Source organism: Scomber scombrus, chromosome 18 (genome assembly GCF_963691925.1).
Source record: "Scomber scombrus chromosome 18, fScoSco1.1, whole genome shotgun sequence".
In the NCBI taxonomy this organism is placed as follows: domain Eukaryota; kingdom Metazoa; phylum Chordata; class Actinopteri; order Scombriformes; family Scombridae; genus Scomber; species Scomber scombrus.
In genome coordinates, this window is record NC_084987.1 from 2080703 (window position 1) to 2095435 (window position 14733).

The window sequence follows — 14733 nt, forward strand, 5'->3', positions numbered from 1 at the left end:
TTTTATGTTTTAATCTGGTTTAAAGTGTTTAGTCATCAGATGTTTGTATTTTTAACTCCATGACCTGACTGCAGAGGCAGCAGTGGACACATTTAGAGATATCAGGCTGAAAATCACAGGACTGAGCTGTTATAGGGAAACAAGTCAGCAAGTTTTCATAGTAATCTGACCTCTTTTCAACACCTTGGTTTTATGATACACTATAAAGATCCATTATTCATTTTAATCCACTAACAGTGTTTATATCCAAGAGTTTGCTGAGTTTTTACATCAGGTTGTTGATTGTGGCCTGTGGAATGTTGGTCCACTCCTCTTCAATGGCTGTGCGAAGTTGCTGGATATTGTTAACTGGCCACAATCAACAACCTGATCAACTCTATGGGAAGGAGATGGGTGAGTAGGGTTATGCAAATGGTAGTTAGGGTTATGCAAATGGTAGTCACACCAGATACTGACTGGTTTTCTGATCCCCCCAGACCCCTCAATAAAGCAAAACTGCACATTTCAGAGTGGCCCTTTATTGTGGCCAGCCTAAGGCACACCTGTGCAATATTCCTGCTGTCTAATCAGCATCTTGATATGCCACACCTGTGAGGTGGGATGGATTATCTGGGCAAAGGAGAAGTGCTCACTAACACAGATTTGTGAACAATATTTGAGAGAAATAGGTCTTTTGTGTACATAGACAATGTTTTAGATCTTTGAGTTCAGCTCATGAAAAATGGGAGCAAAACAAAAGTGTTGCGTTTATATTTTTGTTCAGTGTATTTTCAATTATCACTTTAAATGATTGATATACACTACTGGTAATACTTCTACAAACAGGGTAATGTCACCATGACTATAGATTCTGAAGTGTAATTTGTAAATTATAACTCAAAATGTCTTCACAATCCATTAGTCAGGGTGTGAACTATAGGGAGCCAGGGGGAGGTTGTCTGCCTTTAAAAAGACACAAGCTCCCCTGAAAACATGATTTGTGAGATTTTGTGGGGTCTCTAAAATACTAACAATATGCTATTTTTGTTGTACATTTCTATTTTTCTGCATTCTCATGATTATGAATCATTATTCAGGCTTCATGATAATCATTAAATCATCAAAATGAATCCATTATACATTATAGATGTATGATTATAGATGTATGATTTTTAACAGCTGGTCACAGAGGTGAAGCATGTTACTGTGACACAATGTAGATGCGACTTCTCAGTTCAGATATATCAGATAATAAACAAACTGATCTTGTGATTTTATGTTGATTTTCAATGTGCTTCTCTCTCCTATCCTTCCTCTCTCTCCTCTCATCCCCAACCGGTCGAGGCAGATGTTCTCCCACTTTGGTTCTGCCTGAGGTTTCTTCCTGTTAAAAGGGAGTTTTTTCTTGCTACTGTTGCAGAGTGCTTGCATGTGGGAATGTTGGGTCTCTTTAAATTAAACTTAAAGAGTACGGTTTAGAAACTGCTCCATGTGTAAAGTGCCTTGAGATGACTTTTGTTGTGATTTTGCGCTATATAAATAAAGATTGATTGATTGAGATTGACCTTCTAGCAGCAGCTTCACATGAAAATTAGTTGGCATCACTGCTCACTGCATTTAGTGACAGATTGGTCCAACAGGATGTTTTAGCTTTGCACAGAGTGTAAGTGGTAATCTTACACTGTATAATATTAATGCTATTGAGGATTTTTCACAATAAAAATTCCCCAAAAATATGCAAAAAGATTTTTTTTCTGAAATAACTGTTGTAGTATGATTATCAGGTGACCCTTGTTGTGTGGAGTGAATATAGTGAAGACTACTGTGTATAATATTGATGCTATTGAAGGGAAATCAATGGAACGACAGCACATGACAGTGGTGATATTGAAGTATTATACACAAGCACATTTTGCAACAATAACTGTTGTAGTGTGATTATCAGGTGACCGTTGGTGTGTGGAGTGAATTTGGTGAGACTACAGTGAATAAAAGTGGAGATATTGAATATTTTTCGCTTTGGTACTGCACTTTGTAGACGGTCCCTAAGCGCTCGCCTCTCCGCCCGCAGCGCACAGAGAGCAATGTATTTCCTGCAGCCTGGAGGACGACTCGTTTAGGCGAAAAGGTTGTAGTCAATAGTCTACCTTACTACGATAGGAAAGAGACATTTTTTATGTTTTAACAATGTTCGTTTATGAGCTATTGATCGCTAAAGTTCGAATCTGCCAATATCTTTCTAACTTTACCCAAGTCGCTTGTATGCATTCACTGAGGAAAGATTATGAAAATATAATACAACTTTCCCGCCAGAAATGTCTTTAGAACAAACATTAGAGATGAAAGCTTTCTAAATTCGCCCTTTTCTGCTGGCGTGGAAGATTCATATCCGCCATGTTTTCACGTTGTTTTACGTCTAGGGTGCAAAAAGTTCAGCTGTGTGGCCGAGGCTATTTGTACCAGGGGTGCAAATAGATACTCCGATTAGTTTATACAATTAGTTTGTCAATCAACAGAAAATTTAATCTGCAACTATTGATAATCGATTAGGCTATTGGCTAAAATACATTTAGTTTATTTTACAAATTGTTAGAGAACAGAAATTACACCAGTAATACATCATCACTAATAAATCACCAGTACATCTGTACTAAAACACCAGGATACTCACAGTTTACAGTCGGTTCTCTGCTGCTGTGATCTGCGTCGTGTTTGCTTCTGTGATAAAACTGGAGTCTTCCTCTGAGTACTTCTGTATCAGTTCACCTGGTCCACGCCCACTAAAACCTGTTTAAAGTAACAACAAATGCCGGGCGACTGGATAGGCTGGTAAAGAAAGCTGGCTCTGTTGTGGGAGCTGAACTGGAGAGCATCACTTCAGTAACAGACAAAAGGACCCTGAGCAAACTGCTCACCATCATGGACAATGAAGGTCATCCACTTCACAACACCACCATCCAGCAGAAGAGCATGATCAGCTGGAGACTACGCTCACTGTCATGCAAAACTGACTGACTGAGTAATTCATTTGTCCCCAGGGCCGTACAACTGTACAATCTGGCAATAGAAGGACCCCCACAGCCTCGACTAAATTCACTTTAAACTGTATATTGCACTATATTTTTATTTTTGCACTTTATCACACAGCCTCAGCCTCAGACCTTGTTGTTTTTATTTAGTATTTAGTATTTAATTATTTAGTATACTGTTCTTAATATTTGTATTCTTACCTAATTTGTATTTATACAGATTTTACTTTTTACATTCCTGTTTATGTTGTTTGTGTATGTTATGTGTGTCTTTATGTGTATTAAGCAGCTGGACCCTAAATTTCCCCTAGGGGATCAATAAAGTTTACATCTATCTATCTATCTATCTATCTAAACACACAAAGTATGAGTGGAAGCAGAGTTCTTCTGAATACTGTAAATTGACTCAAGTAGAAGTTCTGAAAACAATGTAAAATGTTCATTTAAAGTGTTTTGCTCTAAGTCACTTCAATCTACAGCCTTCAATACATTTCTGAGTTTGATCATTTAATGTAATGGTTTAAATTTTGCATTTCACTTTTCCAACTTTGACTTTTCATCTCTCTTAATTCCCTGATAACTGTACAGTAACTAAAGTCTATGCATTATATCACTTTGAGTTTTCAGTTCATTAGTTTATAAGGTGTTGTTCCACCAGACCGTTTTTAAGCTTTCACCTCACTTTCTACATGCAGGAGAACAACTGAACAAACAGGTTAGTTCAGATTTTAGTTTCTGCTTTCTGACACTGTGCCAAACTGATGTTAACAAGAGATAACCAACTGCAATTTAACTATGATTCAGAGGGTAATTTTCCCTTGAAAACTCTTCCTTTTATGCTAATCCAGTGGTGTGGGTGGGGCACAGCAACAGGTGTGGACCAGAACGCTGACCTAGATAATCTGCATATTTTCTAAATATTTAGGTTTACACTTGGCGACCGATTTAGCATTTAGATTTAGATTTAACATTCAGATTAAGATTCAACATTTAGATTTATTTTTATGTTTACACATTTTTAACAATTATATATAACATGTTGTTTGACATGAATTTCTGTCTCAAATGAAAGAAAAATAGGCCAAATGTGAGAAAAATGAGCTAAATATTCAAAATATATCAGCTATAAAGCTGTAACTGAAATTTACTATCGTTACTTCACAGGAGACTTGGCACTTTAGTTCAGTATCCAGTATTTTATTTATAATTGAATGTGTTGAAGCTCAGAGTCTGAAGACCAAAATGTGGAACCAAAACAGGAAACTACTTTTGAAGAAGTCAAACTGTGTGATTTCATATTTTTCTGTCACAGTTTAATCAACTAAACAATGAAATTTAAAAATAATCATCAGATTGATCAATAATGACAGTAATCATTATTTACGGTCCTGATATTAACACTCACCTGCCTCAGACGTGTTTTCCTCCTGCTCTGCTGACTGTGAAATGAAGTCTGTACTGACGTTCACCTTTACTCCCTACCTGTCTGCTACTTTCTCCCTTACTGGAGTCACATGGTTGCGCCTGTATTTATAACCTTATGGGGACCGTTCCTGAGGGCTGTTGCACAAAATGAGTACTGTAAACATACTCATACTCAAACCTGTATATGTTGACTCAAGCACAATATTTAAAAACAATGTAAAATGTTCATTTAAAGTGTTTTGCTTAAGTCACTTAAAAAAACTAAAAAACAAATCTACAGCCTTCAATACATTTTTGATCATTTAATGTAATGGTTTAAATTTTGCATTTCACTTTTCCAACTTTGAATTTTCATCTCTGTTAATTCCCTGATAACTGTACAGTAACTAAAGTCTATGCATTATATCACTTTGAGTTTTCAGTTCATTAGTTTAGTGTTGTTCCACCAGACCGTTTTTAAGCTTTCACCTCATTTTCTACATGCAGGAAAACAACTGAACAAACAGGATAGTTCAGATTCTAGTTTCTGCTTTCTGATGTGGTATCTAACCTGTCGTTGTCCTTTGGTATGTGAAACCTGGGGGCATCTCTTGGTGTCCTGGTAGATTTGAAACAGATTAGATAGATAGATTTGTGCTTAGGTTAAAGGTGAAAAGTCAGGTCAGGGGTTGTCTTTATCTCACTGATCAGTTGTTTAGAAGATGCTTGTTTTAGAGATAAAGAACTATATAAGGGGCAACTACAGCTCAAGTGGGCAGAGAGTCTCAGATGGGCACAAGGGACTCTTTCAGATTGGAAGTTTGATACTGTTCTCTTTTGTAATAAAACCTTTAAAATATACAAGTGAGACGTGTCAGCGGTGGTTTCCTTCTTCATCGACACATCAAGAATCTACCAATTAAAATACACTTCACTGACAATGTGCCAAACACATTCCTGCAGTCATGTCATGACTTGATGTTAACAAGAGATAACCAACTGCAATTTAACTATGATTCAGAGGATCATTTTCCCTTTAAGTTTCTTCTTTTTTTGCTAATCCAAGATGGTTCACTTCAGTGATCAATCAGCCAAAGGTGATAACATCTGAATTTCATCCATCACTTTTTGGGTCCTCTTGTTTGCACACATTTTATTTCAAGACTGGTCAAGACCACAACCACAGATATCACTAAATTAGAGTGTCAAAAAAGTGTTCACCCCCTTAAATGTTCTCCCCTTTTATTGCTTTCATAAATGGAATTATGGTCAATATAATTTGGCTTTTTTGGCAAGAATTTACAAAAAAAACCCCTCTTTGATGTCAAAGTGAACACAGATCTCTACACCGTCATGTACATTTGGCCGCCTGTATTTATTTCTCCTTATGTGTTCAATCCATAGACTGTATATAAGAACTCCTACTAACCCATCTCCTTCTCATAGAGTTGATCAGGTTGTTGATTGTGGCCAGTTAACAATATCCAGCAACTTCGCACAGCCATTGAAGAGGAGTGGTCCAACATTCCACAGGCCAACAACAACCTGATCAACTCTATGCCAAGGAGATGGGTTAGCAGGGTTAGGCAAATGGTGGTCACACCAGATACTGACTGAGACCCCCTCAATAAAGCAAAACTGCACATTTCAGAGTGGCCTTTTATTGTGGCCAGCCTAAGGCACACCTGTGCAATATTCATGCTGTCTAATCAGCATCTTGATATGCCACACCTGTGAGGTGGGATGGACTATCTCGGCAGAGGAGAAGTGCTCACTAACACAGATTTAGACAGATTTGTGAACAATATTTGAGAGAAATAGGTCTTTTGTGTATATAGACAATGTTTTAGATCTTTGAGTTCAGCTCATGAAAAATGGGAGCAAAAACAAAAGTGTTTATATTTTTGTTCAGTGTAGATACATTCATATCTATCTATAGATAGATAGATAGATAGATAGATAGATAGATAGATAGATAGATAGATAGATAGATAGATAGATAGATAGATAGATAGATAGATAGATAGATAGATAGATAGATAGATAGATAGATAGATAGATAGATAGATCTTTTATTGTCATTGCATATAAGATACAACAATACTTTGTTAAGCATTCCCATCCCAGGTGTCTTTGTCTTTGTTTAGTATCACCATCATCCCATCACCTTCCCTTCAGATGTGTATAAAACTTCACAAAGCAACGTTACACAATGTTTTACACAAAACTAACAAACACATAGCAAGAAAATAAACCAGCAAAACACACAGAAGAATCAAATTTAAGATGTAAAGCATATAAAACTAAATAATTGGTAGATCAGTATATAAAAATTAGTTTTAAAAAGTGATTTAAAGGAAGATAAAGACTTATCAAACGGGCTGATCAGAGCGCTGACAGCAAAGAGCAGGGTCCATATTTATCTGTGCTGATAATCAACACTAATTCATTTCCCTCCACTCAGTGTAAAGTTAGAGAAAAACAAGCTGTACTAATGCCAAACATAGCTTAATTTATTGAATAATTCAGGTAAGTAAGTAAGTCAGTAAAATGTGTTTATAAAGTGTAACCCAGTGGTTATCCAGCCAGTTTGTTATTCAGTGTCAATCATAGACTGTATATAAAATGGACGTAACATCCGTGACGTCACCCATTGGTTTGTCGACTGCTGCTTGGAAGCGAATAGTTTCGGATCTGGTGCATGCCGGGTAAAAAAAAAACAAGGATTGTACTTATATGGGCATCAAGAGGAGCAAGAGGCGCCCTCCTGAACCTGTGAACTAATCAACCTGTCAATCACGATGTAGCCACGCCCTAATGCATACCCTGCTTTATCGTCAAATATAAAATCAGGGAGGCCAAAATTTCCCAAATGAACATCATACTGCATTGAAGAAGGCTTTAAACTAGCGATTGAGACCATAAACACATTTAGAAAACGTTTACTGGGGTTATAAATCAAGTGAGAAGTTGGTGAATTCTCCATTGACTTGTATAGAGATGGAAGTCCTTTTGACACCAAAACGGTCGCCCCCTGGGGGCCTTTTGATAGAATGCAGTTTTAAGTTACTTCCGCGTTGGCCTCATTTCAGAGGACTGGAACTCCCCGCCTGGTGTCAATGTCTCTTTAAGAGTAGCAACAGTAAGCTCTGCTTTACGGCTGTAGAGCAGTGACCTCAGAGCAGGAGAGTTCGCGGGTTTGCAACTGAATAATGCTGAGAGGGGAGAAGACATGGCCGAGCTGTAGCCAGTCTCTACTATTCATCTTTCACATCAAGTCACCACTTCTTATTTGGTTTTCCTGCTAGCGTGGGTGGACCGGAGCCAGACAGAGACCGCTGTTTCGCAGAACTTGTCACCAGCCATCACCCAGCTTTGCTCATGGATCACTTGAGTATCAGAAACTATTTCTTTCTATAGAGCTCTATAGTATTTTTTGTTTGGGTACCCAAATTTTGTTTCCTTTGCTGGGAGTATTTTTTTTCTTATCCTCCTGGACTAAGAAATACCAAATTGTGGATCACCACAATTTGTGGAGAGGATTGACTGTTCATTATCCAAGAACAAAGGATTTACTTTTGATAAACACTGAAAAGAGACTGATTGAAAAGAGACATTACAGGTTTTGAGTTGTGATATTTTCATTTGTATTGTTGGAATCTATTTGTGTGATCACTTATATTGAAGCCGAAGAGAATTTATTTTTCTATTTTATTTTATTATTTTATGTCTCTATTTTTTTTGAATGCTCGTGTCACTACACTAAATTCTTTGATCAGCCCAGTTTCATTCAGATTGTGTGTGAGGGGAGGGTGCCATGTCAGATTTATTAACCTGACATTGTGTTTTAGTTGCTTTGTGCAATCAGGCAAGCTTTATTGTTGAAGTATGTTTGTCTTCCACCACCAACACCAACACTCTCAGTTAGAGAAAGGGTGAAAGAAAGTGTAAAGGAGAACCCATGACTGAGTTTGTATAGAGGCCCAAAATCATTAAATCAGCCTCTGATCATGACAGTTGCATAATGAAGGATAGCTCAACTTGATTACAACATCTCAAATATTGTATAGGCTTATTTATTATTTCGGCGGCTTCAAATAACAGCAGAGCTACAGCCTGATATTTGAGAGGAGGATGCAACTGAACAATATCTGTTTATATTTTTACAGTGTGTTTACCTTCATGTAGAGAACAGAAGTTAACTTGGGGTGTAGCTGAAAGAGGAACTCAACAGTGGAAGAGAAGATGTTCTTCATGCATTTATTTCTCAGGCTTTCTTTACAGTTTGTAAATATCATCTTAGAATTAATTTTGGCCATAACCTTGGTAAGTTACCTGTCTGGTTACCTGTCTATACACATAATATACCAAATTACCACTGTTTAATATTTACAGCTGAGACTGAGAAAACTACCACACGTCATCATTAATTCTACTTTGCTGCTCTGAATGTGGTAAAACAGAGACGTCTCACTCTCTCCCAGCAGTAATCCTTCTCCTGCTGAAAGTCACAGTCAATTCTCTTCTGCTTCATTCATTAGTTTTAGTCCTCGTTAACTCTAAGTGTGATTCTGAGACGCTTGATAAATATGAGCCCAGGCTCAGAGTCTGACTTATAACACCTGTTTTATCTTTATCTACATCAAACAGCTCATGTAGAACAAATCTGTAAAGTGCTGACTTCAGCTAAATAGAGATAACTGTTCAGTTTGTAGTCAGTTAAGAGACTTAAGTGAAGACAACAAAATCCAGATCCAGACTCCAGATGGATCATCAGGATCCAGCTGATCCTCTCTCAACACTCCTGGATGTTCACTCTCACTCTGACAGAGATCATCACCAGCTGATGAGAGAAGAAGAAAGAACAGAGATGAACACACTGAGCTCCAAGCTCACACACCTGCACACACTTTTACTATGAAGTACACAGAGGAAATAAAGTGCTAAGAGTCATGAACACATCATTACTGCAAAAACAGAGACATTCACTCATCAGTTTACTGATGGATTTAATGCTGATACATGTCAACTCTTATCAAAGTTTAAAGCTACAGAGTCTCTGTGGGATATGAAGATGTTTCCTGCTGTTAAATCATCACATGCAGCCTGGTCGCTACAATAGTTTGTTTCTACAAACCAAGAACATTCTGAATCTCTACGATTCAACAATATGAATCATATCAACATTTGTAAAGTGATGTAGATCAGATTTGATGGTGTGACAGTTTGATGATGAGGATCACTGTCTCTATACATGTTGTAAGGCTGTCAGCTGTAATCCAGCTTTATTTCCTGACTATTCTCTCTCTCTGTCTTTCTGTCCAATCCTGAAGCCTGTCACCATTCTCCTCTCACAGCTTCACTGAGGAAAGCAGCATTGAGAAGGTTGGAGCTTCACCAGGAAATACTGGATCTTTGCTTTCATACTGACTGTTTAATACAAAACTGCTGAAACCAGCACAGACTGACTCCAACTCTCTACTGACCTCAGAAACTCCAGTCTGCAGCGTGGACTCTTCTTAAGATCAGACAGCAGCTTCACATCCGAATGCTTCAGGTTGTTTTCAGTCAGATCCAGTTCTCTCAGATGGGAGGGGTTGGACTTGAGAGCTGCAGCCAGAGAAGCACAGCTGATCTCTGACAAATTGCAGCCAAACAAACTGAATAAAGAAAAAAAGATGTCACTTTAAAAGACAAAGTTCATGCTTGAAATCATTCAATGTTTCATGTTATTTCAACGTATCATAATCTGATCAGAGTTGAAGAAGGTTAGAAAATAGACGTTAGGAAATGGAAACTCCAGGAACAGGATGCAGGTTAGAAACTGTCAAATACAAACAGTGAAAAGGAGCTCTCATTAATATCATTGACAACATGCTGATACTTCAATAAGTCATAAGTAATGCAATAAAAAATATTTTTTTAAAGGAACAAGTACTTTTGATCTTTCTTTTTTAAACTGTACTTCTACTCTCTACTCAAGTATGTTTGTACTTTTTACTTTGCTACATTTGCCATTTTATAGCTTCATTACAACTAGTCTGCCTCTGAATGTGGGGACTGAGTGTAGACTGGTCAAGCTAACCGTCTTTTAAATTCTGTTGCCCTGCTACTGCAGTTATTACGGTAGTCTAAATGCACACCTTCTGCATTGCCTTTAGGCTACCGTAATTACTTTAGTACCACCTGCCAGGAAGAAAAAAAGCTCCACCTGTCTTTTTACCACGATGAGATTTTGTGTGTGTAACCTTAATCTTTGATGTAATGATAATGACATTAAAAAATACTAAAACCGGGTACTTTTTTTATTTCTACTTGAGTAATTTTTAATGGGAGTACTTGTACTTTTACACAAGTCATTTTAATGGTACTTTACTTGAATATTGATTTTCAGTACTCTACCCACCACTGATCACTTGCAAGGGCTTCATCATTATGCACATTTAAAACACATGAATGCTATCCCATAAAGCCACACATGGACTGTCAGTAGCTGCTGTTTCAACTTTCTCACTTTGAGCACAGACAGCAGAAACTCAAAGTGTAGAAAAGGCCCCAAAGTTACATGTTAGATTGTTAAGTATTGTTCTGTTCTCTGTCTGATAAGCTGTCAGTGTACTTTAATTAACTAAACTTTATTTTCCCTTTAGTTGCCTGTAAGCTTTTATTTTGATAGTCCATTGTTTTAATGTTTTGGATTTATTTTGAAGCCGGCTGAGAGTCGGTACCTTGACATAAAGTGGTTAATTAATGGTGTGGATGAAAGGGTGTTTATAAGTTATTTTTGTGATAAGTTAGTGAGACATCTTGATAATTAAGCGCGTAGCTTGAATGGGAACAAGGTATTGTGTGTTTTGTTGTACTTTATTAATGTAACGGTAAAGGTAACGTTGAAGATAACGATCAAATGTAACGGTTAAATAATGCTAGATTTATAACGTTTATTGTGCTTTTGATATATGTTAGTAAATATTTTTATTAATGCCTGCCTGCACAGTTACACTGAATTACATTAATGTTTATGTTTGTAATGTATGTTATATATATACTCATTTATGTATTTATTTAATAGCACCTGCAGCTCTTGCCATGTTTTCAGAGAGTAAAGTTTAATTTGTCATGACTCAAAGCAGTGAATATATAGCAGCTAGCATCTACGCTACTTTTAAACTTAAAATAAGATTTTTGTGCACATTATATAACTCGGCTTTCACAAAACAGTGAACATTTTCTACAGTTTCTTTAAGAATAAGTCATCTGTTATAACAACACACTTAACTGTTCAGTACAATACTGAAGATATCGAAAAAATTTACTTAATGGATGTAAGTTATGTATGTACATAAATTAGGTTCAGTTGTTAAAAATTAAGATCAACAATAGTAACAGACAGTCAGTGAACTGACCTCAGACTCTCCAGTCTAAAGTGTGGACTCTTCAGAAGATCACATAGCAGCTCCACGTCTGAATCCTGCAGCTTGTTGTAGCTCAGAGTCAGCACTCTCAGATGGGAGGGGTTGGACTTCAGAGCTGAGACCAGAGAAGCACAGCTGGTCTGTGACAAACTGCAGCTCCTCAATCTGAATAAAGAATACATGATGTAGATTAAAATCCATTTATAATTCAATCAGATGTGTTCAGGTTTTAAATGTGTAGTTTAACATTACTATGTCCTCATCAATGAGCTTTTCTCTGAAATGAAATTAAAATTGAAAATAAAATTATTGTGGATCATCATAATATTCATGTCAATCTGTGTGTGTGTGTGTGTGTGTGTGTGTGTGTGTGTGTGTGTGTGTGTGTGTGTGTGTGTGTGTGTGTGTGTTCTGAAGGATCAATATCAATCATTAAAACACATTAAAGAATATAAAGAAATATTTCTCCTTCATCAAGTAAACTTTGCCATTGGCTGCAGTCATATAGACTGGTATGTTTGACCAATCACAGGTCATTTCTTTGTTCCTTCAGAAACTATAATAGATTAGGTTTGCTCTTTGTTCAGTGAGATGAACTGATGTCACTCTATGTGTATGCTGTCTCCTTATTGGACAATAATTGTTTAGTCTTTAACCCAGCAGTGTGTGTGTGTGTGTGTGTGTGTGTGTGTGTGTTCTCAAGGATCAATATCAATGATAAGACATTAATACAATAAAGAAATATTTCTCCTTCATCAAATAAACTTGATCAGTTTCAAACAGATATTAGTTGAGAGGATCTTCTGTATACAGATGTGATTCTACCTAAAATTATAAACATTCATTTACTTTAACAACTAACAGTGGACATTTTCTACAGTTTATTTAAGAATCATCAGAGTCATCTTTTATAACTACACACTAAACTGTAAATTACTGAAAATATATTTTTAAAAACTAACTTCATAGATGTTATGTATGTACATAAATTAGGTTCAGTTGTTAAACATTAATAGTAACAGACAGTTAGTAAACTGACCTCAGACTCTCCAGTCTACAGTCTAGACTCTTCAGAAGATCACACAGAAACTCCACGTCTGAATCCTGCAGCTTGTTGTTACTTAGATTCAGATCTCTCAGATGGGAGGGGTTGGACTTCAGAGCTGAGACCAGAGAAGCACAGCTGGTCTCTGGCAAACTGCAGTCCCTCAATCTGAATAAAGAATAAATGATGTAGATTCAAATCCATTTATAATCCAATCAGATATGTTCAGGTTTTCAATGTGTAGTTCAACATTACTATGTCCTCATCAATGAGCAGGGCTCCAGACTGCAACCATTTTTTGAGACGGTGTGAGTGTTTTTTTCAACTAGGCTCATGTGTGCAACCTGCAAAATTTGACCACTTTTTTGTAAAATGTCCTATTGGAAAAACAGGGAGGGAGTCCGCAACGTGTGTGTGTGTGTGGGGTGGGGGGGTGGGCCTGGGAGTGATTAGTCAATTTCAGTAGTGTCGTCATCTACACAGGTCGGTGTGTCTCTTTGTGGCAGCACCTTAGCAGGTCAGTTAGACCAGTAGGTTAGTCATCTGTAGTTCATACACTGTATATTAGGACTGTATGCGTTAACGCATTAACCATGATGTGATTAAGAGCTGAGCATAACGTGCTTTTTTTAAACCCATTCTCCAGATGCCAAGGCGATGCTTCAGCAGCCGCCAATGTGCTAAGGAAATGCCAGGTATGCTCTGGCGGGGCCGTGACCAGCATGTTTCACCAGCCCCACAGACAAGACCACCTAATTTAAGTTCTGCTGCTTGCAGTGACTGAAGGGTCAGTTTGTAGGAGTGGGCAGGGCCGGGGCCAGGGCTATCCACTTCTTCCTGGCAATCATCAGAACCCTGTCTCCCAATGCCACCTCCTACACCAGTGCAGACTGCCCTGGGAGACCCTTGGGACAGACCCCTGGGTGGTTTCCACCATGACTCAGGATTATCGATTACAATTTCTGCGCCAACCCCCTCTGACAAGGTCAGCCACCTTTCGACTGGTGGCAGATCCTCAGTGTAGGGAAGTTCTTGCAGCAACAGAGGTCTACACTCTCTTAGTGAAGAGGGCCATCAGGGAGGTGACGCTGGACAATCAGCAGGTTGGGTTTTTATTCATGTCACATAAATTAAGTTCAGTTATTAAACATTAAGATCAACAATAGTATCAGACAGTCAGGGAACTAACCTCAGATCCTTCAGTCTACAGTCCGGACTCTTCAGAAGATCACACAGCAGCTCCACGTCTGAATCCTGCAGCTTGTTTTTACTCAGATCCAGATGTCTCAGATGGGAGGGGTTGGACTTCAGAGCTGAGACCAGAGAAGCACAGCTGGTCTCTGACAAATTGCAGTGACTCAATCTGAATGAATAATAAATAAAATCCATTTCTAATCCAATCATGTGTAGTTCAACATTACTATGTCCACATCAATGAGCAGGGCTCCAGGCAGCGACCATTTTTTTAGACAGTGTGAGTGTTTTTTACAACTAGTTGCATATGCAAAATTTGACAATTAAAAAAAAAAAGTCTTGTTGGAAAAACGAGGAGGGAGTCCGCCTGTTTGTGTGTGTGTGTGTGGGAGCTCCTTTCATTAGTTTAGCGCCCTCCTGTGGCGGTAAATATAATGGCGCTCATCTCTTTTCCCGCTGACGATCTGAGACATTGAAAACCAGTGTTGGGCACATTACTTTGAAAAAGTAATTAATTAAAGTTACTCATTACTTCTCCTAAAAAGTAACTGAGTTAGATCAATGTCAAAGTAATTAATTACCATCAAATATGTCAAATTAATTGGCTTCCCCAATCAACAACTGGCCCAAAACACGTTCAAAATTAAATTATGCTTAAGAAATTTAC

General features: G+C 37.7%; 1 protein-coding gene across 5 annotated transcripts in view; it reads right to left on the minus strand.

The window, feature by feature from the left end:
- Positions 1-14733, minus strand: part of LOC133999045 (NACHT, LRR and PYD domains-containing protein 12-like) — a 72971-nt gene that overhangs the window by 22141 nt on the left and 36097 nt on the right. For 3 of the 5 annotated variants that reach the window (XM_062438163.1, XM_062438162.1, XM_062438161.1), the window contains 5 exons: positions 14062-14235; positions 12867-13040; positions 11819-11992; positions 9899-10072; positions 6556-9255 (listed from right to left, as the gene is read on the minus strand). In XM_062438163.1, coding sequence (XP_062294147.1) covers positions 9249-9255; positions 9899-10072; positions 11819-11992; positions 12867-13040; positions 14062-14235 — 703 coding nt within the window. In that variant the 3' untranslated portion in view covers positions 6556-9248. Of the gene's footprint in view, positions 1-6555; positions 9256-9898; positions 10073-11818; positions 11993-12866; positions 13041-14061; positions 14236-14733 lie in introns of those variants that run through there. The other 2 variants (XM_062438158.1, XM_062438159.1) reach the window with 2 other exon arrangements.